General features: G+C 48.2%; 1 protein-coding gene and 1 long non-coding RNA gene across 2 annotated transcripts; one reads left to right on the forward strand and one right to left on the reverse strand.

Annotated features, from left to right (window-relative positions):
• Nucleotides 1–1,677: 1,677 nt before the first annotated feature.
• On the forward strand, nt 1,678–15,237 carry LOC142766831 (uncharacterized). The gene is made up of 3 exons (XR_012884609.1): nt 1,678–1,754; nt 12,890–13,041; nt 15,120–15,237. It is a non-coding gene; the product is annotated as an uncharacterized LOC142766831 (long non-coding RNA).
• Nucleotides 15,238–21,961: 6,724 nt separating this feature from the next.
• COX6B (Cytochrome c oxidase subunit 6B) lies at nt 21,962–27,225 on the reverse strand. Its single transcript, XM_037430805.2, has 4 exons — nt 27,093–27,225; nt 26,668–26,756; nt 24,305–24,419; nt 21,962–22,089 (listed from the first exon to the last, which is right to left on the reverse strand). Exons 2-4 carry the CDS (start codon nt 26,733–26,735, stop codon nt 22,036–22,038), a joined length of 237 nt encoding a protein of 78 aa, XP_037286702.1. The 5' UTR covers nt 26,736–26,756; nt 27,093–27,225; the 3' UTR covers nt 21,962–22,035.
• Between the last annotated feature and the right edge of the window lie 179 nt (nt 27,226–27,404).

The following is a 27,404-nucleotide window of genomic DNA, read 5'->3' on the forward strand; positions in this document are numbered from 1 at the left end:
GTGCGAGAGACTTGTGTCAAGCGGTTTCTTTCCTCTGTACACTTCCGCTACTAATGTGAACACGTCGCATATAAGCAATAAAGGTTCATGAAAATTATCTATAACTGATGAGGCGCCGGGGCTTCACGTCCTAAAACCACGATATGATCAAAAGGGACGCAGTATAGTAGAGCGCTCCGGTAATTTGGACCACTTGGTACTATTCAACGTGCTCTGACGTCACACAGTATACACGGGCCAGTAGCACATCGAATACATCGTAATGCAATCGGGATTCGACCCCGCCATCTTCGTGTGGGAAGTCGCGAGCCACCGCAGCAATAGACCACCATGGCGGCTCGCATCACGGAAATAAGCAAATGCGATTGGATGGCACACAAGATGCAAATGACATGTGGGTGGAGCAACGAGGCCTGCAGGCGCGGAGCTTACATTTGTGGTTGTGACCACCTAGAGCACTCAGGTCAGGGGTTGGACCTCGGCCACGGAGGTCGAATTTCGACAGAAACGAAACGGTCTAAGCCCGTGTACTTCACGATGTAAGGGCACCTTGAAAAAAAAAAGACACCAGATGGCCGAAATTTACGGTGTCCTCCACTAACAGGGCGGCTGTGCGAACCACCGGCTACGTTGTCTGTCTCATAGCCATATTGCGGTTCTGGGAAGTGAAATCTCGGATATGGTTATTACTGCAGTACTGATATTGGGGTTTCCACAAGTGTAACCACTTCAGTCCCCATGAACCTGTTTGGGGTCATTGCTTCGAGCAAGGGCAGCTAATTATGAAGCAAATGTGATGTTTGTTATTGGTTTTTTTTAACGTTCAACTCGGATTTCTCACGTCGAGAGCATTATTTTACTTGAGCTCGACGAGATGGCATTCCATGTCGGGCGTTTATGACGCACGGCGGGTTCGAAATTGGTGTTTCCTAGCATAACGCAACTTTATCGTCCTCGCGGTGAGTGATTAGGTTTCTATGTAATTTGTTTTAACCACTAAGTGTTAGAGAACTATTGAAGAGTCTCCAATGAAGCTGACTTTAAAGTCGAAGCTTCTCTTAGTCTAACCTTGTCCTGCGTCAGGCATAGCCGGCAGTATCAGACAGACAGATAGACGGAAGCATGGACGAAAGTACGTACGGACGCACGGACTCACGGATGAACGCACCAACGAACAGACATACAGACGGAAGTATGGACGGAAGCACGGACGGACGGATACACAGACAGACGGACAGACGAATTAGCAGACAGACACAGACAGACAAAAGGACGGATGGATGTTCCGCCCCACTCATCATGATCCACTCCACGGATATGCTGTGATCTCTATTTATGCACAGTCTGTGTTGTAAATTGTGGTTAGCAGCGGTTTAAAGTGAACAATTTTCTCGCCAGTTTCTGATCATACGAAATAAATTTTTCCTGTTATCTTGTACAAAACAAATTTAGATATCAATACCTTGAATAGAGCGACGTGAAATCTCTGGCATGAAGAGGATAAAAGCCCGTAATCTGCATCACCAATGCTCGCAGGTGGCCAGGACACGCCGGACAGTCGAGGTGGCAGCGTGGTCGCCCTCTTGGCCAGGACGTGGGCACACGACCTGTCAGCCGACGCCGGCAGGAACCGGACGCCGAGAACAAACTCCGCCGTCACTTCCAGCAACGTCACTTCCGACAGCGCGCCGGCCAAGGTGGCCATCGTGGTCAAGGTGGAGTCGACGACCGACCAGCCACTCAGGCTACTTCCAGTGAGTATACAAAGGGGGGAGGGGCTATTTTCTTACTTTATGTCTAAAGAACGCGTCCATTTCGGAGGGAGCGCTTTCACTCGCTCTAGGAAGCGGATAGACGTGACATGAGCATGCGCTTTGGCCACACCGACTCATCGAACTCAAAAGAGGAAGCGGACGAAGTGCAGTCGAGGAACACCTAAACAAACTTATCCTAGAGCCTTATCTTAGGTGGTTGAAAACGATGCAGGATATGCGTACCGGATTTCCCAGATGCCGCAGGCTGGCGGCAGCGTTAACTCTAAGTTGTCCGCAGCGGTGGAGCAGTGCTTATATAGTGTTCGACTACTGACCCGATTTTCGGAGTCCTCCACTATGGCGTCTCTCATAATCATATGGTAGTTTTGGGACGTGAAACCCCCCTATCGATCAATCATTTCGATCATTTCGCTGGTCTTCGGCGGAGGAACTTGAACTAGTTCCCGGCAAATTTGAGTAAATATTCCGACATATCTCTCGGACAAACACAATAATGCTAGTACTTACGTTAGCAGCTAAATAGTATTATTGTTCATAGCTGAAACAACCTACCACGACTCCCTTTCACAAATGTATGCAGCATGCGCACCACAGCTCTAGGGCCCGGCCTTGGGTTTATTCTTAGGTTGTACTCGAGTGTACTACCGGCGAGGAACGATTCGGCCCCCTTTTACGTCGTTGTGTGATGTCACGCCATGACACACCCATACGACGTCACAAATCAGGCGATCTGTGATCCCAGGATGAGGTTCTAGATAGCCACATCATGTAATGACACCGTAGAGGGACGTCTTCACGTGGCAACGATTTTTTCGTCACTTGTTGTCACGCCATGCGCCACCGACTGTCCATCGTTGCATTTCGTGAGGTTTAACTTCAAGGCTTTCCCTTTGAAAACAACCTCGTTGGAGAGTTCCTTCCCTTGCACTGCTGCGCGTTGTCAGACAAACCGGTCCAGCTTTAGTAAAAACGGGAAGGAACTCGCTTTTGCATTCATTACCCCATAAAGAGTTTCCCTTTCAGTACCACCTTTTGTCATCCGATGATGATGATTCCTACCAAGTGTGAACCGCAACTCGCCCAGCAGCAGGTTTTGTTGATGACGACAATTGACGATGACGAGTGAGCCCTTCGTATCGGGCGGCCAAGATTGATTTGCCCTCTAGTTATAGAACCAAAGAAATTTTAAACAAATACCTAAAAAGTAAATAAAACGAACACTGCAAAGGCGTACGCACCCCGTACTAGTTCGTATGGTTAGTCTGCCCACCTTCAATTTTCGTCCACGTAATTCACTACCGCTTCATCGCGCACTTCCACTGCAGCAGCGAGGCACCATAGCCTTGCTGCCTTGCCAGTGCTATATCGTGGGGTTCCACGATGCTGATTTGCCACACCTAGTTATGTGTTACTGCATCACGCCCTGTTCGAGCGTCATTATTCCTACCAGGTCCTTTGAATGCACTTTGCCACCACCCTCTGACGAGCCCCATCTATATCGGAAATCACGATATACCTAATTACTGTCGAGTTAGTCGGTAGGCTTTTGATTAGAGTCCTTTGTGTGTTTCTATGTCGTTATCGTTCTTTGTTGATGCTTCTTTCGTCAAGGAAACGAGACGCAGTCGTGTCGGCCAGGAATGTCTTCTAAAGGACTTCGAGTCTCTCATTAGAGTGCTAACGAAGATGCTTTCAGGTCAGGGATAAATGCATCAGCTTCCTTTGTGAGACCGGTAAAGAGCGACGAAGGCATTTTTTCGATATAACGGGTCTTCGATCCCCCGGCCACGGTGTGCACTACGTTCCGACTGCGAATGCGAATGTCTTGATCGCGAAACCGTTAACGGGTCATTGAGATGCAAATGCGGGTCGGTTGAATCTGTCGCGGCAGTACACAGCCGCGTCGACTCGGTGAAACCACGCGGTTCGCGTCGTTTGTGCTTCACGGTATACGCCATGAAAGAACTTTCAAAACGCCTGCCCGAGAAAGATGCGATTTGCATTATGGCAAGCACGTATTCCTTAAGGGAAACCTGCACCGTCTTTCCATGTAACGAACTAATGACATCATTAAAAAGTTGCGAGGCGGGCTTGTTTATCGATAGGATGTTGTAAGTCAGTGCCGCTGTCTGTCTCTTTATTTCACTTATCCCTCGTTATTGGCGCTGTTTTTTATGTGAATCATGTCGTACCAACTCGCCCAAGCAACCACGTTAACGACTTATAGCGCATCCAAGACGGGACAGAGCAGAAGCCATAACACACACAGCGTTGTAAGTGCGCGCTTGTTTCTGTGTGTGTGCGTGTGTGTGTGCGTGTGTGTGTGTGCATGTGTGTGTGCGTGCGTGCACGTGTGTGTGCGCGTGTGCGTGCGTGCGTGTGTGTGCATGTGTGTGTGTGCGTGTGTGTGTGTGTGTGTGTGTGCGCGCGCGCGACACATCAGAAGCTGTTCCATAAAAATGTTTGTTTCCTCGCGAATCAACTCCCACAATTTTTTTTCCTCAATGCGTCAAGTACGAACGGATTCGCAGGGACCCTCCACTCCCTCTAGGCGCTTTCTTTTACCTCTTGCGCCAGCAAACACACTAGAGGCTACGCAGAGAAAAAGATGACAAGAGGGTGGGTACGAAAACGGGGTCCATTCGTCTCATACTCGCGTCCGTCCATTCCTCCGTCCTTGCCTTGGAATGGTGCCCGCTCTGGCCTCTCCCCCTCGCACTTTCGCAGCAATCGTATGATTGCTGAGAGCTCAAAAAGCAAAACTGAGCACAAACAAATAGTCGTTCTAATGGCCACAGGCTTTAGCAAATCGTACTTTGGAATTTACAAGCTGTCCTTCCTTTTTTTTTCTTCGAGCACGCCGCTTATTTTCAGCGTGAGCTCAATCGCGCGCACGGGCACGCAGCGGCATCCTGCGGTGGCCACGGTAACTACGCACCTCACTATGCTAAAATCAGCCAGTGGCCGTTGACTTCGGGTTTCAAGCGCGTTCATTAAGGTTCATCACATTTATTGTTGAGTAAGGAAGCAGCAATTTCTTTGTGATCTTGAGAAATAATTGTAATTTTCAGGCCACATGCAGCGCAATGGTGTTTGGCTCACGTGTTCTCAGGAGCCCCGACTATCCATCTGCAGCGTTTTCTAAAGAAGTTCAAAAAGTGACGCAAGGTCCCTCCGATAATGTCTGGGGCTTATCGTGCGAAACTACATGATTATCAGCCACGCCATAGTTGAGAGCTCCGAAAATTTCTTGAATATGCGCTGTGTTTCGAGAATGTTTTCACTTTGATGGGCAAAATGGAGGACAAACGAAACATCTTTCTGAAGAAGAGAGACTATACGCCCACCCGTCCCGCACCTCCTCTAACATCGCGCCTGTCTAAGAACCCCTTTCTGTAGCTAAGTACAATGTTCGCGATCTCGAAATTGAAAGACGCTTCCGACCGAGCTTGTCTCGGAGGTCATACTCAAACAGTCATAATTTAGCGGTAGTTAATAGCCGAGCTAAGTTAAGCGGAAGCTGGAGTTGTAATGAGAGAGAGCGGTAGTGGGAAGTACAAGCGAACTAATTATTCAAGAAGAAAGGAAGCGGAAACTTGTGTTAGAAAGCAGCAGCGACATTTCATGAAATCCAGGGACGTTCAGAACGAAAGCCTTGCCCTGTCTGTAACCAGATGTATGAAATTTCTATAATTTTGAACGGCTTCGGGATGGGACCTCTCTTACGGAATCATCACGTTTCATTATGATGAACCGTGATAAGCGTATGGAAAACGTTGCGGATGAGTGTTACCAGCCCCCAGCTGGGACCGATTGGTTCCCGTCGAGACCCAGCTCTTCCCAGTTGGACCTCTGCGGCATTGGCCCTATTAATTGATTGCCAAATGGGACCAGCTGGCCCCGAACTGTACCCTGGCGGTAGGCCATTGCTCTCAGTCGACCCCCTACAGATTCCACTCGGAATCCAGATGGAACCACATGGTTGCAGACAGGGACAGGTTGTTTCCAGTTGATTACCAGTTAGACCTTTTCACTCTTTGAAGGAGTACTGATATAAAAAATCACAGCATACCCACGGAGTCAATGATGATTAGTGGGGCGAAGCGTTTTTCCGTCCGTCCTTGTGTTCATCCGTCCGTGCGTCCGGATTAACATATATATATATATATATATATATATATATATATATATATATATATATATATATATATATATATTGCCACAGGCATGGAACGAGGTTTAGCCATGCCAATGCGAGTATGTGCCATGGTGTGAAAGAAGAAGAGGACGGTTGGTGAGTGCTCGTGCTCTAACGTTCGGTTCGGCTCGACGTCCAGTGCTGCTCCTGTGAACAGACGTTCTGGTCGTTCTGTGATCACGTGACATTTTCTGGTGGAGGTGCGGGGTAGTGTTGTATGCACTGCAATCAGCAGCAAGGTCCCGGCACTAGTCGCGACTTGGAAGAACCAGCTGACCTACGGCGTAGCAGGCGACAACTAGGCCTACCTCCTGAATTCGGACAATTTCCACAACTCGGCAGTACTATGGCTAGTGCGGGAACGCAAACCCAAGAAACATCAACGATGCCTCTTCCATGGTTCTTCAACGTCCCGCGTACTCCGAAGCCGTTCCACGGTGACCCTTATGAGGACGTCGACGACTGGCTTGACGACTACAACCGTTGCGGCAGCGTCAACGAGTGGAACGAGCAGCGAAAGCTTCAGTATGTCTACTTTTATCTCGAGGACTCTGCGCGCACTTGGTTCGAAAACCATGAAGCCACTATGACAACCTGGCCAGAGTTTTGCAACCAGTTGCGAAATACTTTTCGAAGCTCTGACCGAAAGGAGCAAGCGGAACGGCTCCTCAATTCCCGAAACCAGCGTCCTAACGAGAGTGTTGCCATGTTCGTTGAGGACATGACGCGGCTGTTCAGGCGAGCCGACTCTTCAATGACGGAAGAGAAGAAGGTGCGCCTCCTAATGCGGGGAGTGAAAGAGCAGCTGTTCGCGGGACTAGTGCGGAACCCTCCCAGCACTGTAGAGGATTTCCTCCGCGAAGCCACGACAATGGAGAGAATGCTAAGGCAGCGTTCGTACCAGTATGAGCGTCCTGGCAGTCTTTCGTCAGTGTCGTCGGCCCTACCAACATCTGACGTCACGACTGTAAAAGACCTGACGGAGCTCGTGCGCATTGTGCGCGAGGAGCTGCAAAAGCTGCACGTGGTGTCTTCTCCGACCCATGTTGCTGCTCTAACGGATGTCGTTCGCGAAGAGGTCCGGCAGCTGGTGCACCCCATGACGACTCTGCGTGCAGCCGAAGTCCAACCCATGACGGCCCCGCGTCCAGCCGAGGCTCTGCTATTAACGTACGCGGAAGCACTACGTACTCCTGCACCGGCTGTTGGCTATCCGTCCCGTCCGTCCACCCTGCAGACGGCACCGTCGTTCTACTCGGGACCGCCGCAGTACGGCAACACACCCCTTACACGGAAATCCAGTGTATGGCGTGCTCCCGACAACCGGCCTTTATGTTATCACTGTGGTGAACCAGGTCACATCTACCGTGAGTGCGTCTACAGGCACATGGGCCTGCCCGGCTTTCGTCCGGATGCTCGTCGACCCAGAGATGGTGAGCGGCCCCGTGCTATCGCCGAGTACTTGGCAAGCCAACGATCCTCAACCCTTCCGCGTCGTCAATCCCGCTCACCATCTCCATGGCGTTCCACGTCACCTGGCCAACAGTCAACCTTTGCGGACGTCCTTGCAGGAAGATCGCCTAGATCCACAAGCCCGCGCCGGGGAAACTAAGAACAGCGACCTCTGGGGGTGAGGCCGCAGTTGATCGACCGTTACAAGACCCTCCCCCGATTTGCCTGCCGACATCCGACGACATTCTTCCACCGACGTGTGCCATCGACGACAAACGGGTCTCTGCTCGTATCTCTGTCCTTGTCGACAACCACCCGCTGACCGCTCTGGTAGATACGGGTGCCGATTATTCTGTTATGAGCGCTGACCTCGCTGCACAGCTAAGAAAGGTAACGACACCTTGGGGACATGGAACCAACCTCCGGACTGCGGGAGGTCACCTATTGACACCGCTAGGAGTGTGCACTGCCCGCCTCCAAATTCGTGAGTCGACGTACATTGTTTCCTTCGTTGTATTGCGCGAATGCTCCCAAAGCCTGATTCTCAGAATGGATTTTCTCCGCGAGCATCGAGCCATTATTAACCTTCGCGACCTGCTCATAACGTTATATAACGACCATACAGCCCTACGAAAGGATACAGTTGCGCCGACCACAACACTTCGAATTGCTGACGACACCATCGCACTGCCGCCGCGAGCCAGTATGTTGGTAACTGTGGAGAGCGACTGTGACAACAAGAGTAGTGGCATCGCGGAAACTAACCTCTCGGTGCTCTTGGCTCGGCAGATTTGTGTCGCGCGTGCTATCGTCAAACTGAAACATCGGAGGACTCAGCTTCTGATCACGAATTTTGGCGGCCAGTACCAACACTTGGCAAAGCGAACAGCAATCGCGAACTTTGAAGCCATCGATGACGAAGAATGTTCCACTATCGCTCCGATTGCCACTGCTGCCGAAAGTAACACTGCATTAGCCAGTACAGTTGACGTGAATTGCCAGCTATCCTGTGCGCAGCAACAGCAGATACGCATGATTTTACGTACGTATAGTGATTGCTTTGCGTCCACCTCCAAAATCAAGCAGACCCCAACCGTGAAGCACCGCATTATAACGGACCCTACCGAACGGCCTGTACGACAGCACGCCTACCGCGTGTCGCAAAAAGAACAAGAGGCAATACGTTTTCAAGTGAAACAGATGCTCGACGACGACGTCATCCAACCGTCGAATAGTCCATGGGCGTCACCCGTCGTACTTGTTAAAAAGAAAGACGGCACTCTTCGATTTGGCGTCGATTACCGGAAGCTCAACAAAGTGACGAAGAGAGACGTCTACCCTCTCCCACGCATAGATGACTCACTGGATCGACTTCGACATGCCCGATATTTTTCCTCAATGGATTTACGCAGCGGCTACTGGCAGATCGAGGTCAATGAACGCGACAGGGAAAAAACAGCATTCATAACTCCCGATGGCCTCTACGAATTCAAAGTGTTACCATTTGGATTGTGCTCTGCACCGGCAACGTTCCAAAGGATGATGGACACCGTCTTGTCCGGTCTGAAGTGGGAATCCTGCCTCGTGTATTTAGACGACGTCGTTGTTTTTTCCAAAACATTCGAGCAACATTTACAACGACTTCAGTCCGTCTTCGTCGCTATTCGATCCGCAGGCCTATCTCTAAAACCGGAGAAGTGTCATTTCGGCTACAAAGAACTAAAGTTCCTCGGCCACCTTATCAGTCACGATGGCATTAGACCAGACCCAGAAAAGACCATGGCTGTTGCTGCATTTCCTCCACCTTCGAACAAACGGGATTTGCGCCGGTTTTTGGGTCTCTGCGCCTACTACAGGCGCTTTGTCCAGAGCTTTGCCAACATCGCTGAACCCCTTACCCGTTTAACGAAGGAGGATACTCCTTTTGTCTGGGGTCCAGAGCAGAGAGCCGCTTTTTCCCAGCTTCAGCAGTGCCTTCAGAGTGAACCCTTACTAGGGCACTTTGATGAAGATGCCACCACCGAACTTCACACTGACGCAAGCAACATCGGTCTTGGTGCAGTACTCGTCCAGTGGCAAGACGGCGCTGAACTTCCCATCGCTTATGCTAGCCGCATTTTGTCATCTGCGGAAACTAAGTACTCGACCACGGAGAAGGAATGTCTTGCTGTTATTTGGGCGATAACAAAGTTCCGACCGTATCTGTATGGCCGTCCATTCAGAGTAGTTACGGACCATCATGCCCTCTGTTGGCTGGCCAATCTCAAGGACCCTTCAGGGCGCCTCGCGAGGTGGAGCTTACGCCTTCAAGAATTTGAGGTTACAGTCGTCTACAAGTCGGGCCGCAGGCACACTGATGCTGATTGCCTTTCGCGCGCACCCCTCGCGACGACATCGAGGGACGATGATACCGATGGCCATTTTCTTTGTGCAGTCAGTGAATCTGACTTGGCCCAACAACAGTGGAATGATTCAGAGATCCAACAACTTATCAAATACCTTCAAGGTCGCAGCTCGAGTCCACCATCGGCATTTGCACGTTCAGGTTCATTTTGTCTCCGCAACGACATCGTCTACAAAAAGAACTTCGAACCTTATGCGACTGAGTACCTCCTCGTCGTTCCACCAGGGCTACGCGCTGACATTTTATCTGCCTGCCACGACGAGCCTTCCTCCGGCCATCTTGGATTCGCACGTACCCTTGCCCGGATTCGGACTCGCTACTACTGGCCAAAGCTCACCCAGGATGTCAAGCATTACGTTAAAACGTGCAATCATTACCAGCGCCGTAAAGCCCCACCTGTGCGCCCTGCTGGTTTATTACAGCCTGTTGCACCCCCGTCACAACCGTTTGAACGAATCGGCATGGACTTGCTTGGGCCCTTCCCGAAGTCACATGATGGCAACCGCTGGATCGTAGTCGCTACTGACTATTTAACGAGGTACTGCGAAACGAAAGCCCTACAACGAGGCACCGCCAATGAGGTTGCGTATTTTTTCATCAACAACATCGTCCTCCGCCATAGAGCGCCAACAGTTCTTATCACTGACCGTGGAACAACCTTTACAGCCCAACTGATGCAAGACGTCACGAGACTTAGTGGAACAGCTCATCGCAAAACAACCGCATACCATCCACAAACCAACGGTCTGACGGAGAGATTAAATAAGACGCTCGCTGACATGCTATCTATGTACGTCGACCATAATCACAAGAACTGGGATGCAACTTTGCCATACGTAACGTTCGCTTACAACACTGCGGTTCAAGAGACTACGGGTTTCACTCCATTCCGGTTGCTTCACGGCCGAGAAGCAATTACGATGCTTGATGCCATGCTGTTGCCTGACACGACCGATATTACTACTGATGCGAACGACTTTATCCGGCTCGCCGACGCGGCCCGCCAGCTTGCACTCAAGCGGATCCGAAAACAACAACTAATCGACTCGCAGAGGTACAACTCCCGTCATCGCCATGTCATTTACCAACCCGGTGATCTGGTCTGGCTGTGGATCCCCGTTCGCAAAAGGGGCCACTCGGAAAAGTTACTTCACCGCTACTTCGGTCCCTATAGAGTACTACGGCGCCTCACAGATGTCAACTACGAAATTCTGCTTGAAGACACAGCTCAGCGATCTCGATGTTCCCAGCAGGCCGACATTGTTCATGTGTCAAGGATGAAGCCACACTACCCCCGAGCCACCTGACACTGCTTCATCACGCGTCTTTGTGCGTGTACGCGACTACCTTAACTTTTAATCGGCATTGGTCATCGGGGTGGTACTTTTTTTCGAAAGGGGGGGTAATGCCACAGGCATGGAACGAGGTTTAGCCATGCCAATGCGAGTATGTGCCATGGTGTGAAAGAAGAAGAGGACGGTTGGTGAGTGCTCGTGCTCTAACGTTCGGTTCGGCTCGACGTCCAGTGCTGCTCCTGTGAACAGACGTTCTGGTCGTTCTGTGATCACATGACAATATATACCTTTTTTATCTTATCCTTTTGATCGCTCTTTACCCCCGTTCTTTGGGAGCTATTGAGGCGTCGCACGCACCAGATGCAGACAGTTACGGGGCTCACTTTTCTTTTCCCTTTTATAAGCACATGAGAAAAGGTTGGACATACGGATGGATGGACAGACGGTTCACCCTACTCCTGGTCATTTACTCCGCGAATAAGCTGTGAAAACCACTGACGCCATCTAGTTATACTATTACCAAGGACATATTCACACAACGCCATCTATTGAACAAGTCATAAACTAGAGGTGCCCACATACTACATACGGAAGACGGAACGACTCACGGCATTTATAAGGAGCTTCGCCCCTAAAAGCTGCACATCTTTTTTTTCTGTTACTGCAAGCAACTAACAACCCGTTTGTCACGACTCAAAGCCTCGTTTGTTACTTGGATATAGTTTTATAGCACCGAGTGGCAGTTTCGGCTGCTAAGAGCGCCGAGTGAGGCGGAACCAGCAGTGAGTTTTAAGGAAGAATACCCAGCTACGTAATTGTACACGAAACCGCGGGCACATGAGCACCGCAGTAGCAACTCTTTTCAACAAAGGCACCGAAGGTGCCGGGGCAGCCCCCTCTGGGATGTAGTAAATAGGCGTGACCCACCGAACGCATACTGCCGGGGCAACTATTTCAGTCCTTGTACTTCCGTGCTAATCCATAAAGGAGACGTCCCCACTCTTCGTTGAAACGCGTGCTCCTAGGAGAGAGTGCTCGCAACGATTCATGACGGCCAACAAAATCTCGTGGCGCGGATGACTCTGGATCGTTTACACTAAACCAAGGTTGGTGACGATGTCATTAAGTGTGGCGTTTCTCGTGCATTTGCGCGACACTCACATTAAAAAACCCATTGATTGATTGATATGTGAGGTTTAACGTCCCAAAACCGCCATATGATTATGAGAGACGCCGTAGTGGAGGGCTCCGGAAATTTAGACCACCTGGGGTTCTTTAACGCGCTCCCAAATCTGAGCACACGGGCCTACAACATTTCCGCCTCCATCAAAAATGCAGCCGCCGCAGCCCGGATTCGAACCCGCGACCTGTGCGTCAGCAGCCGAGTACCTTAGCTACTAGACCACCACGGCGGGGCCATTTAAAAAAAACCTGATCTGATAAATGTTCTGGTTAATACTCGCTGTTTCATGATATTTTATAGATAATGCCCGTGGGTATCCAGGGCGTAGATTCAAACCACCCCGAATTTTTTTTTCAATTTTGCTTGCGTATATATGCACACGCAGAGACGCACGCACTAAGATACCCGAAGTATGCTTGAAACCCCCCCCCCCTTGGAAAATGGCTACGATCTCACAAATCTCTCCCACAGCTTAATCTCGTCTACAGAATTTCGTGACAGTATTTCACTTAGAAAACGCCTCCGCTGCGCCATCGCACCTACGCATAGGCGCACATACTAACGAGTGCTGTATACCCGCAGCTTACGAGCGACGGGCACACCGGTTCGGGCCTGTTGGAAGCTTCAGCCTTCGAGCGCGCCGCCGTCCGCAAGAAGAACCGGGCGGCGCACCAGAGACAGATCCAGGATCGGTTCAACGGTGCCACCCGCACCGCCACGAACGAAGCACTCCGGTGCGCCTTCCCTGCCCGACATTCATGAGTATTACTCGCGAGCTCGGTTTGTGTGCTCCAGATATAGAAGGCGGGATTCGGTAACCGATACGCTAAATTCGTGCAATTTAGAATCACTGGAAATTCGAAGGCGGAAACAAAAAAATTCCGCCATATCCACGAAGTGAATGATGATGAGTGGGCGAAGCTCCGGAGGTAAACCTGGTAAACCATGAATCCTCTGTACATTTTGCCCACTCGATTTTATTACGTCGCTCCCCCTAGCGTACGTCGCCGCACTAAATCGAACGATTGCCTTCAACCAATGACACGCGCCATATGAGACATCATTCCTATTTTATAAGATCTCGCGTCTTTCATCAACTACAAGTACCGCTTTCTAGTTTATAGCATCTTGCATCTTTTCATCATCAGCTACAAGTACCAACATCTAGTAAACACTACAAGAACTAAACGAGAGGTGGCTACGTACAGGAGACGGTACCGCCATCTAGTGAACACTACAAGAACTAAACGAGAGGTGGCTACGTACAGGAGACGGTACCGCCATCTAGTGAACACTGCAAGAACTAAACTAGAGGTGGCTACATACAGGCTACAGGGGACGCACAGCCCACGCCCTAAGGAGCATCGCCCCTAAAACTTGAAACATTATTTCGTATAATCCAAGGGATATTCAAAATACCTAAAGACGAGTACGTACGCCTCCCCGGAAAACGTAGCACTAGATTGAATCGTGATGCCCCCATTGAACCTTTCAGCGCTCGCACTGACATCTTTCGGTGGTCATTTTTTCCCGGATGCTATAGAACAATGGAATTCTTTACCCCAACATGTTATTAATAGTACCGATGTACAAACTTTTGATAGAGAAATTGATGCTTATTTTGGTAATGGTTGAAGTACTGCCCATTCTGTTTCCCTGTGTTTATTGCTTAGTGGTTTTTTTAGGTGTTCTGTTTGTACTCATATTGTACTCCCTCCCTGTTATGACCCTCAAGCGAGGGTTGGGTTGACAGTATTATTAAATAAAAAAAATAAAATAGGCCCTCCTGAACGGCTTCCGAGCTTCCTGCGTCGAAAGTTCCTGCGTCATTAAGTCCTCGAATGCCTCATCAAACGCGAAAACTGATTGCCGGCACCGTGAACAAGAGCATAAAACCTAACAACGCAATGACGTCGTCACGACGTCACAGATCACCAAAATGTGTGGCGCGAACACAAGGTCACATCGTGACGTGAAGTTGTGATGTGCACGTCAAATTTTGTGGTGACGAACTTATCGTGACAAACTCATGAGTGTCGACGTGTCAGGTGGCGATGTCGTGCGATGACGTCATCGCGCGAAATCGTAACTTCTTCGTTAAGGTAGGGGCGATCACGGAGGCCGTGCATAAACTCGTTCGATGCAGAAAGTTTACGTAGAGTAAGGGAGTCAATATATTGACACAGAAGACCAAGGAGGGCGCTTTTGCATCGAGTCGTCTTAGGCGAATACGTAACGCCTTCAGAGCACCTAGCGACTATCTTGTGCTATAGGCCTGCACAGGATTCTCGTTCAGTGAGGAGGGGGGGGAGAGGCGGAGCGAAGTTGATATATGGGGGCTGACTTTGCGTCCCCACCTCCTTTCAAGTTGCAGTCCCCCCCTTCCTGTGAGTCAATGTATAGGGCTGTCATTGCTCCAGCCCTCTTGGGTGATCAAGGGGGTGGAACCCGCCCTCCCCATGTCCACGCCAATGTCCAGTGCACTCATTCTCAGTGTCAGTTCGGGACGTAAGCGGTGGGCTGTGGCTACTGGCCATGGCAATGCGTCATTCTGCGCCACTGCGGCGGTAATGAGTCCAGAAGTGCGACGCCTTTCGTACCGTTTCATCAACATCAGGTTTATTCGGCTGAAGAAAAACAATGTCACATTAACTGGCACTGCGTGCCAAAGAGCTGACATGGCATTTATTGTTGAAAACTAATTTAACCTCCAAGAAGCTCATACCTCCCGCCGAAGGGCCGGGTTTTTTTGTTCAAGAAAATGTGGAACTGTCCCTATTAACCACTCTAATGTATCATCAAAACACCCCAGGTACCAGTCGCGATCATCGAACTCCAACGGCAGCGCATCGTCCGTCTGCAGAGGCGGTTCCGACGAATCAAAGGAGGCTACCAAGTGACGACAACTGTTCGAGGTGGCTGCCTGACCAGTCGGCGGCGAGCGATACACGATGGCGGTTCCCCTCCAGACGGAGCTACGCACGTCAGGATGGCCACACACATGACCGTCGCCCGAACGTCCATCGAGTACGGTTGCAGCAACATCCGCGAACCGCTCGTATTCGCACCCATTTGGAGTGTACTATGCACGTGACGTCACTGCGCAGCAGTACGACGCTCCAAGCACAAGGACTCCAAGCTGCTTGAACCATGCTTTGTGTGAAAACGCAAGGCTATACGAATATATTCACACGCAAATGCGCGCTACTTCCTGTGTTATTTAGCGACTTGTAGCGTGTGATCAGGGGCGGCACGCGAAAAGTGTTGGGGGGGGGGGGGGGGGTCTGGAGGCCCGCTTCGTATCAGTACGCCGAGCCTGTTGTGAACGCGTGAGCCGAATACAACACTGACGTAAACGACATAAAGTTGATTGGTGGGCTTGATTGATTGATATGTGGGGTTTAACGCCCCAAAAGCACCATATGATTATGAGAGACGCCGTAGAGGAGGGCTCCGGAAATTTCGACCCCCTGGGGTTCTTTAACGTGCACCCAAATCTGAGCACACGGGCCTGCAAGATTTCCGCCTCCATCGAAAATGCAGCCGCCGCAGCCGGGATTTGATCCCGCGACCTGCGGGTCAGCGGCCGAGTACCTTAGCCACAAAACCACCGCGGCGGGGCTTATTGATGGGCTCATTGGCGCATTACGGAATTTAAAATTTCCATCTTCAGAAACGGCCACAAGTTCCTCATTCTCATCTCCCCAGATAACAGGCAGCTATTTTGGTGCGACAAAAAACAGAGCCTTGAGCCTGATTTCATGATCGGGAAAACATCCTCAGTAGTATACCTATATCTTCGTTTCAAGTCAGTGGCGTATCTAGGGCGTGGCACACCGAAACTAGAGTTACTGTATATACGCTCCCTACGGTAGCAGAGTTGCGTATTGGTCCGTCACTATGTTCAATGGCTCTGCAGTGAAGTCACTCGTCGCGCGCGCAGGAGACAAATACAGCGCGACGTATCGGTGCGGGCGACGTGTCGTAGACTTATTCGCACGCGTTGAATAAGATTGCATTGTTGTGAAGCCGTGTATTGCTATGGGCTCTAACTAATGGTATCCACCATTCCGAATGGTATCCATCCTCTAACGAATGGTCTGACAGCTCAAAAGTTCGCTTTTCTGAGCAGTAAAATTTCTTGCCACCGACTACCCTTAGAAGTTAAAGTGGCAAGAAGTTTTAAGCACAGTGTGAAATCATTTTGCTTGCAGCATCAAGACATATCCTGCGCTAATTAGTGCTTTTTTCCGGTCACTTATTATATATGACGATGATGATGAAACAAACTATATTTGGGTACGTTGTGAAAATGCATATATGTACACGCGCTTATCTATGTAGTATGTATTTGCGTATGTAAATAGTTATGTGTATAAATAATTGTGTATATATGTATTTATTGCTAAATATGCTTTGGTAAGCTGCTTTTATGTACTCCGATATGGACCGATCACTAGCCAATGTAGGCTAACGGTCCAGATATCTTGTAATATTTTCTTTGGTTTGTCAATAAAAATCAGATTGATTGATTGATTGATCCGCAAACATAACGACGCACTTAACAGTTTTACAGCGGTTGGCAGATCCCAGCATAACATCTTTCAGACGCATACTCCAATCTGACAGCTCAAAAGTTCGCTTTTCTGAGCAGTAATTTGCTGCCTTACTTCGCGATTACTTTCAGCATGCACAAGACCTTCTCTCTCCTGGCCGGAAGGCAAGGAATAGTATTCTCGAAGGGCGTTTGAAAGAAATTCACGCACGTACGGTCGACAATCGGAATGCCTTTTGACCGCTGCTGCCAGCTGATTGGCGGCCGTCGATAAAATATCATTGCACATGCGATTACGACAACGACTACTGACAAACAGTAATTACCCATCATTCACAGCTGCTCCGCTGTTCGAAAAAGTGGCACAGAAAGCTAGCTTCAAGCTCATTTCAAATGTCCACGTGAATAGCGCAGTACAAGTTCTAAAGATCAATCGTCGAAAGCTTGATACAATTTCGGGGACACGATAAGGGCTTTTGGTGACTACTCGAGTGCTACCAATACTCGTATTATACTCGTATTGCGTCGTATAATACACAAAATATCAATTAAGGCATACCTAACTCCGTTAGAATGGTGCCGAATGCATTAAAAAATTAAAGCAAATCAACAAGAATAAGATAATTATGAGAATAAGGCATGTCAGCCTAGTGTACAAAATAAACAAAAGTCAATTAAGAGCGAATCAAGCATGAAATAAGGGAACTGAGGACGTAACCCACATCGCAGCGAATCTTCATGGGAATGCATACTGGTTTTAGCAGTCATCTTACCGTGCGATTGAAAATTTGAATTGAAAATTTCAATTTATGCTGCGGAACCGACAGAGACGCGAGAGCTTTTCTTTTTTTTAATAAATGTATGTAAGGAGAGGTTGGTGTCAATGCTGAGAGCTTTTCAATGAAATTTTATAGCTTTTCAATGAAATTTTATATTTACAATGGAATAAATAGTATGAATTGCAAATAGCTGCCGGCAGTAGGTCAACTACCCCCAGTCGTATGTTGCGTCCAACTGTCAGCACGACGTATACTTTAAAACACTTCGCCGAGGTATGGAGCCGATAAACAAAGCGTACACTAGACACGCGCACGCACGCGGAAATGATCGGCCACGTAGGACTGACGAAGACTAATCGGCGCGGGCACTGCGCCGTCGTGCACGTAAAGTCGGCTTCGCCGCGCGATGTTGAACGTATGACGTCACTTCGCACACCGTGAGCCCGCTCGCGGAACAGCTGGCAAGGAAAAGTTATGCTGCGCAACTCCGTACAGTATATACAGTACTCTCAAAGAATGCCCCCCCCCCCCCTTCCACCCCGAAAATGTTTTCGCCATGGCAGAGCAACAAATGACCATTTCAAAGGGGCACGGCACCCCCCACCCCGAAATCAGGGAGGTGCCCTGCACCCGAAAAAAATTTCTGCCTACGCGATTGTTTCATGATCGGTAGCAAAAAACGTTCCCGGTCCTTGTCTTCGGAAACGTTGAAAGAAGAAAAAGAAAAAAAAGGCTCGAATAACTGCACAGGGCAGAAAAACGATCTTGTAAAGGTTTTCGAGTTCTAAAAGCTCTGTGTACGCTACCATTTGTGTTCCTTGCCCCTGTGTCATACGCTTGCCTCGAAGGTACCCACGCTAGAAAGCTACAAACGCATACAAACGCATTGTAGCCAAGAAACGCTAACGCTGTGAACTGCCTTGCGATGTTCTTGCTGAATTCACGCATACAGTCACTAGTTTGCATAGACGTGTGTACCCCTTCAGAGAGTGGGGAAGGGAAGCTTGCGAATTTGCAGCGCACTTCCTCTCTATTATGAGAAAGTATTGAGCAGACTTCGCAACCACTCTCATTTAAATGACTAGGCGGGCGGACGCCAGCCAATATATGTTGCTGTGTTGACTGAGAAAATTTGGTAGGCAGCCACCGCTAATATCAGTTTCTTTTTCATGTGTTCGCGATGTTTTATGCTGCTCTAAAAACTCACCCGTGTCGCTACATTGGCCAGTGCACCCGCCATCTTTTTTTGTACTTCTGGTTTCGTCCCAACGGTGCTCTGCTTGTGTCTCCTCTCATTCCAACGTCCATGCGATGTAGCACCCGGCGTACTACACCCGTGATAACTAGTCAAACAATTACTCACCTGACCCGGTCACTTGTAGGGATCCGAGAGCCCAGTACGACTGCTGCTTCAATACCAAGCGGGGAAAAAAGCTTGCCGGTGCACACTCGGTCTCATTTTCTGGGCGCCTCGCAAGCTAGACACGTTAACGCGCACTGCTAGGCGTTTAAACTGGTTAAAATCGCTTCTAAATGCGTACCGGTACTTGGTTAATGTCATTTCGTCAAGCATACTGAGGACACTAGCAGTTGCACGGCGGGGACTCACGGAGCACGGCCGCACTTCAGCACGAAAATGGCGCTTTCCGTACGTCTGCTTTTTACTTACTGTCGTCGCCGCGATGTGGCGCCACGTGCCGGCAACGCGCTCGTTAAAGTCTAGCTGGCGTGTTTGCGAACCCGTTCGAAGAAACAAAAATGAAGTCCCCCTCCCCCTAAAAAAGTAAGAAATACTCTCCACATTTATAAAACAACCCAATTCTTGGCTAGCCATTAACATTGCGTGCGAACTACAGAAACAGAGATCCGCCGACAGCGACGTGTTCGTTCCATTTCCATTCAGGTCGCGATTCCTGTCGAACAGTCTAAAGTATCAATGCCCTCCGGGCTGTTAAGCGAAGGAACAACCCTCTCGAATAGTGTTCCCTTCTTTCGACCAAACCCACGAGTAAGTGCTTTAAAAGACACTCACACATACAACAAACACACAGGCGTGCGCACGCGGTGGAGGGCAGAGGGAGTACATCCCCCTAGTCACCTTAGGAGGGGGGGGGGGGGGGGGTGCGTGCAAAGTCAGCCCCATTCATTGACATAATAGGGTGGGCTGGGGACGCTGTGCGAACCTTTGTACCCCTGGAAAGGTAACCCCACGCAGACTATGGTGCAGCCTACTAGGAATCGAACACAGAAGCTCTCGCACCGGTGGCCCATGCTGTTGAAAGATGACCACCACTCCAGTGACTCGCGCAAATGTAGCCCTGTGTCCCAGTCAAAGCTTCAGCGCTCAGAGAGGCGACAAATGGCGTTTCTAACCTACTGAATAAAACAAATTTTTGCAGCAAGTGTATTACGGTATGGAGTGGCCCCAAGCAGGAAATAGCAGTTTTCAATCTATTCCTCGCCAAACTGCGGGAGAGCTTGCACTTAAGGCCGTGATCAAGTTGGTACGTAGGGGCAAGAGGTACTATTTACACCTGACAAAACGAAGCTTTGGCCCACAAAAATATACAAACGGCAAGCCTTATCACTCATCACTACATTATCTAAACACCCAACAATTCCCAGTAATCTAAAAAAACCCAATTATCCACAGTAAATTGAACAAAGAATCACTTACATTTGTTGGAGCACACTTTTTCCCATTCGCCCGGCTTGTAATTATCTTTCTCTATTGTACTTTCAGCTACTACACTCTCCTTAGTCATTGTCCTGCAATAAACCTCGAAGGTATAAGAATTATAATAGTATGCATGGCTACTAGGAACCCATTTTCAGTGACCACCTCCCGGGTTCCTGACAATACTCAGCTTTAAAATCCTCATGTCTAGTTGCGACATTCCATTAAGCTACAATTCCGACTACTCGTAGGCTCCCCTGCTGACTGAATTGCACGCTGTTGCCAGCCTCCATCACTACAGTCACAACCACAAAAAAAAAAAAAAGAGCCTGAGTGAGGCCACTGATGGGCAAATAACTCTTCTCTAAGCTTTGCAAATCTAGCCGATATTGTGCCTGCTGCAGTCATGTACTCGTTGACTTCTTAATCACATATAACCACCTACCTATGTGCCACCCGATAGCGTTTTTGCATTCTCTTGGAATACAATTTTTTACTCGTCATGACCAGCTGTCTTGCATTTGCACTATATGCCCTGCTCCTCCTCATTTTTTCTTGATTTAGACCAACTGTTCCCTGACCCTCCCTGACCATCCCTGCTCTCCTCTTGTCCCTTCAGGTCACCACCTATCATTTTCCTTTTCATGACTCGCTGAGTCTTCCTCAAACTAAGCAGAACCCTCTTTAGAGGCCTCAAGTTGAAACGCCTTCGCAAGCATTGACGTTTCAGCTCTGTAGGTAAACACTGGTAAGATGCAGCAGTTGTATACCTTTTTCTTGAGCAAATAGTGGTAAACTACAATTCATGATCGGAAAGTGCCCGTCAAATGCACTCTACCCCATTTTTTATAGTGAAAGCTGCTACGTGATCCCAAAACTGTTCACATGCGCGCAGGAGTTGTCCTTTGCCGCCACCACCGGTGTCCGTCACCACTATTCAACAAAAATAGGAAGAAAAAAACTCGATAAGCAAAAAACATTAAGGACACAATGCAATTCAAACCAGGGTCCTCTGCACGCCAGCCCAGTATTCTACCAGTGAGCCACGCTGGTGCTTGGAACGCCTTTGCAAACTGGCCTTAGGCAGGCTTGATATCGGCAAAGGAAACACGTTATTAGAAGTAATAAAGCATTTTAGAATAGCAAGGGAATAATCAGGTGTCAAATAATGCGAATTGCACAAAAAGTGGGTCGTCAAATGCTTCAACTGTTTACAAAAACTCAATCTTGTTCAAGTATTAACTGCGGTGCATACCAACTGTGGGGAATTGTGGGGATTACACAAGATTCTACAGTAATTCTTCATCGTCATCAAACACAGCTCAAAAAGAAAAAAAAATTGCACAATGTTTCTTGAAAGTGTGGACCAGGTACCACGCTTCTCCGAATGATGAAAGATGGCATAGTGAGTGCCTGCCCACAACACAATGATTAATGGAATAGTGGGTACCCTGCAAGTGTGCACGATAGTCACCTAAAGAGTGTTTAAAAAAAGGCTCTGAAAGGCCGCTCTCCAGATTTCGCTGTGACAGTGTGCTGCACGTTTAGCACACGCCAGGCTTTTTTTTTTTACTCCTCTAGATATTGAAGCATCAACAGGAACGTTTCAAAAGGCTGAAGTGAAGGCACACACACACCAATGGTCCACCTGAACAGTGTTATTGAAACTTTGCGACCCTACATCATCACAACGAGGCCCATGTTCCGAAGCACCTCTTCAGATCTTGCCGGCAAAGCAGTCGTTCGCTATCTGCTCATCCCACTTCTCGATCTGCAATGAGAGATGAGAAAGGAACCAATTTCAGACCCAGTAAGGAACAGACAAGCATTTATATATTCCTCAAGAGAGTACCACGACGCAAATCTCAAATATTTCCCGGTCGGTGCTCAAGAAACAAAACTACAATTATGAACCCTAAGCTGTGGTTCCTCATGCGCATAAAATATATCTGGTGACCCCGAGCCAGAGTGGCCAACCGAATACGCCACAGATTAGATCACTGTTTCTCTTTAGTGCACCTTTAAGAAACAGACTCGCATTCCATGACGACACATGTTGCACAACCAGTCTAGAAAAGTGTGCTTGCACAACTCGAGAGCAGCCACGGACATACCAGAGCGCTCGTGTGACACAGGCATGCATACACGCCACCTTTTCCTCTCTCTTTCAAAGTCGTACTCCTTGCGCACTATCGTTCGACTGTTTTCATGCAATGCAGGCGTGTCGCACTCTGCAGGCACAATCACTGCCGAGTAAAAACGTGTCACATGCGTGTTTGTTTGCAATGGATAAACCTCACGAGAAGCTCCGAACACAGACACCAAAATCGTCAACATGCGGTGCTCGTGTAGCTTGATTGTTTCTGCATATGTGGGAACTTGTGACCAATTAATCAGCGTGACATTGCAGGACGACAGCAACTGGTGATGTAGTAACGGCAAATCTGTCATCTGCTCATGGTACACGTAAGTAACGACGAGCATCGAATTTTCGCTATTAAGGCTACATGCAAGAGAGACAGCTTCCAAACTCATAAACTGTCTTGACTCGTCGGGATAATATCAACTGCAGTGGATCTGGCTTGCAGACTAAAGCGACAAAAGATTTAAAATCAAAGTAAAAATATTTTATGCGTGTTGTCCAACTGGCGTGTGGCGAGCGTTGACACTGCATGCCAAGGAAACCAAAAATGTTTTTTTTTGAGATGTCTCCAAATTGTGTCAGTACTCATTTAAACTTTTTCTTATTGAATACTAGCTCAGCTTACCCACCCTGAAAAAAGCCTTTGAAGCCACATTAATTAAGCTGCCTAGAATTCACTTCTCTCAGCCTTTTCGGCTTCATCAAATGGTGCAGCAATGAATTTAACACGCTAAAGTGGGCATTCTAGTCAAGGAAGGACCCGATTCAAGTAACTAGAATTAAAAAATGTCCTTTCTCTCAGGGCAGGTGCCAGAAAGGGCTCTGCACTTACGACTATAAATTAATATTCACTTGGTTGTCAAAGTTTCGCAAAATGAATCGCAGTTCTCCTGTGGGTGTGGAAGAGACTACACATTGCAGCGTGGTCTAAATTATCGAATCTGGACGGCAACCAAGCCTCGACGTGTCGGTAGCGGCCACTATTAGGTCGAAGCAAACCAACTCCCGAATCCCAAGGTTTCCTTTCACTGACTCGATGGCCCTCGTACTATGTTACTTTTTTTTATTTCAAAGAAATTTTCTGCACTAAAGACTAGAGAAGTCCTCTGCATACTTCAAAAAAAGTAATATTTTGTGTGTATCCTGCGAATAAAACGCCTTGAAACAATCTTTTGTTAGTTGTTTTAAGCCACGTAGAGTTGGTATTTTTGTAACATTTTCAGCCAAAAAACTCTACAGGGAAAGGGTCAATGAATGACAAACAGACAACTATGTTGCGCGAGTTTGACAAGTTGCCTGTGGAGGTCATAGAGTTTGTCCGATAGGTACACTAGAGGGATGATATGTGAGGTTTAACGTCCCAAAACCACCATATGATTATGGAAAACACTAAGTAGACTAGAGGGAACTCTGGCCTTAGTGTCTATGGTATCTGCAATGCACGGAGCTTCAGTCAGCATGGGAATGATGGGTAGTACACAGATTTGTCTTGTCTTCATTATTTTCGGCTCCGTTTGGCTTTTCCTGGCCTGGAGTCGCTTTGTCACCAGACTACAATCAGCAAATCTTCGGCAGTCGCACTTCACCGCTTCAACCTTTCAGGCTCACCCATTGAGTTCACAATGGTCAGTCTTTTTACTCAAAGCAAAACCAAAACACAACAATAAACAAAGCCACAAGTGGGTTCGAAACACTCAAGCACACAATGGCTAAGCGAATTCGTGTACTATCCATAGTTTCCATGGTGGCTGAAAAATTGCAGTGCCAGAGTCCCCGCTAATGAACTTTAGGAAACAATGGTGGGAGTCCCCCGAGATGGAACAAACAGGTGTTGCCTCCTTACCCAGGCATTGGGGCAGAGCGCTTTGTAGACTCGCTGGAAGTACTTGCACGGCTCGTAGTCCTTGCCCTTCACCTTTTCGCAGCGGTGGAAGTCGACATAGTTTTGCCAGCAGTTCCTGGATGCATAGCAAAGGCACACAAGCGACTCAGAACAGCAAAAATAAAGAAATTCGAGAAACAAGTCCTTTTGAAGGAGCCCCACAGCACTTTTTCAGCATAGTCAGAAACTGCTGGCGATTGCGGTCGAGGCTTCTGAGAACACGCAAACTGAACAGCACAGCGTACCACGCAGCCTGAAATTTACAATTAATGTTCTGTCAGCAAGAAACTGTTCCTTGTTTCATTAACAAACAATGCCAATGCCCAAGTTTTCTGCCATTGCGCGATTTGAGCATAGTGAGCTATATTGTTACAAGTCATAGTAAGGCAGTGAAAGAAGAGTGAACGCTTTCATGCATGTTTAAGTGTTTGACACAAACCTGAGATGAAAGGATTAAAGGGGCACTGACACAGAAATTTTGGGTTGTCATTTATGTGCATCAAATAAAAGCCCAGAGCCTCGAGTGCCAAGAAAGTAGACCACTAAGCGTGACTGCATTCTGAAAGAGTAATTACAGTGTTTTTGAAAGCTATTTTCGGTTCTTAGTGTACTCTGATGTCACACTGCCGTATGAGCTTTTCGTCACGTGCTACCGCAAGATATTGTGGAGTTTCCACAGCTGCTACTTACCGAGGCTCCGATGGCAATGCACACGTGGCCATTTTGAACATTTCAGTAACAAGCAAGAGGCTATTTTACAAGTTTTGGTACCCGACATCGTCACACCTACTGCTGCATGAGGTCACCAGCATTCACACGTCAATCTAGTGTCGATGTCGGTGAGTGCGCCACAGGATAATTTAATTTAATATGAAAATATTATACCGTATAAGCATTTACTGAGCCCACTGCATTAATTAACAAGCTTTGGTGGCTAGTGTCAGGTAATTAGGATACCGGTCTACCACCTCCATGCTACTGTTGTAGCTCAAACTGACAGCTTCAGAAATGGTTCTGGAACTTCTAATGAGTACTTAGAAAATTACATGCTGCCATTTGACAAGCAATTTTGATTACATCGTAGTTTCAACAAATCGGCAGCTCACATCTGCATGAGTAATTACCGCCGTTACCAGTCAGCCTCTTGTATCCAGCAAACTTGGTTGAAGTTGACAAGTAATCCCAACAAGGTACTGCCTTTTCTTACCAGCTCTCACTTAGCTTACGCAAAGTGAGCTAGTGGCTTAAAAACTAGGCTCCACTCCTTCATCGCTGAAATATGCATAGCTCCAAGCAAGGTCATCGACAGGCTAAATGTCCTAGGTATTCGTTTTCAGTTACGTTCTTGATATTAAAATGTCTGGCCAACGGGATATCATGACGAAACCTCTACTGCATGACCTTGTCTCCTTTTCTGATCTTTTCCTGATGTCACTTGCAATCATTATTGCATATGCTTTAGTGGTAACTCAATCTGGTTTCAGGGCTATTTTATGAAATGTGTGAAACAGTTAGGGCTGAAATGTAAGTGTTACACGCAGTAACTTGAGTCTCTGGTTTACATCAGCAGTACAGCGTAACCGTTTCCTTGCGCCGGTGTCCGGCGGTTCACTTTCGTCCTTGGCGGCACGCTGTACTTTCGATCGCGATCTCATTTCTCCACCGCGATCGGCTCTCTTACGAAGTACACGCGAAGCGGCCAATCGCGATCGAGAAATTAGAGCCCGACTGAGAAGCTCCCCCTGTAGAAGCGGTGTGACTGCACTCAATAGTGCAACCAAGGCGCTCCGAAGCGTCCTTTCCACGCACCGCAAAGTTTGATATGTGGGGTTTGACGTCCCAAAACCACTATATGATTATGAGAGACGCCGTAGTGGAGGGCTCCGGAAATTTCGACCAGCTGGGGTTCTTTAACGTGCACCCAAATCTGAGCACACGGGCCTACAACATTTCCGCCTCCGTCGAAAATGCAGCCGCAGCAGCGGGGATTCGATCCCACGACCTGCGGGTCAGCAGCCGAGTACCTTAGCCACTAGACCACCGCGGCGGGGCCACAGCAAAGTTTATATCGTATAGTTCGCATATAATGCTTCAATGCTTCAAAGGCAACGTTAGTTCTTGCTTCGATCTAGCGAACGCCGTATTAAGCCACGAAATCTAGAACGTCGAGGCTATCCAGGTCCCTACAGTTCGCAATTTGTCGATACGCCAGTTTCAGTAGTTTCATGTAACGTGCTTTCAGGTGATCACGAAGTTCCAACCAGTAACTAGAACGCGGCCAGAACATAACGATGACTACAAACGGGTGTTCAGGGCACACTGACCTCGTTTGATTGGTGTTCGGGAACCTGGGGTCAAAGGGAACGGTGTGCAGCTCGAATTTCTCAGACATGCTGGTGCTCTCGCAGGGCTCCTGCAATGAAACGAGATTACACGCTCGCGCACGCAACTCAAAGGTCACACCGCAATCTATCTGTGAACTAAAGGCGCGATACCAGCTCGAAAACGCGAAGTTAAGCGCAGTCAACATACTATGTCGAGTTAAAATACCCTCAAAGCTGACCCTGTAACTGCAAAAAATAAACACTGCCGGCGATAGACTGCCTGAAGCCTAATCCAACGACTACTGGTGCAGAAATTTCTAGGGGCGTTAGTCAGGAAATAGACCGTGTCGGTTGCTCTTAGATGGAGATACTACCGATAATCACTACTTACTAGTGCGTGAAGTAAACGTAACCTAAGCGCTTACCCTTGAAAGGTCGAACGAAAGGCACCCGACTTTGCTTCCCACCTCCTAGAATCGATTCCGGATTGAATTGGCTGGCTGGCTTTGGCGCGTTCGAAGTCAACGTGAAAGCCAGCAGGCAAAATATTTTCTCTAAATCTAGCCGAATGCAGCAACTTTTTTTAAACAAAAACAAACAGTATAAAAACTTATTCAACGCCGGTAATCATAAAATAAGTTTTATTTAAAAACAAACTCTCAAAAAGTAATTACAACAAACTGTTCTAAATGTTAGAGTTGTAGAGTTTTATACAGTAATAGGAAACTTTATGGTTA

The sequence above is a fragment of the Rhipicephalus microplus genome, chromosome 7 (genome assembly GCF_043290135.1).
Source record: "Rhipicephalus microplus isolate Deutch F79 chromosome 7, USDA_Rmic, whole genome shotgun sequence".
Taxonomy (NCBI): Eukaryota; Metazoa; Arthropoda; class Arachnida; order Ixodida; family Ixodidae; genus Rhipicephalus; species Rhipicephalus microplus.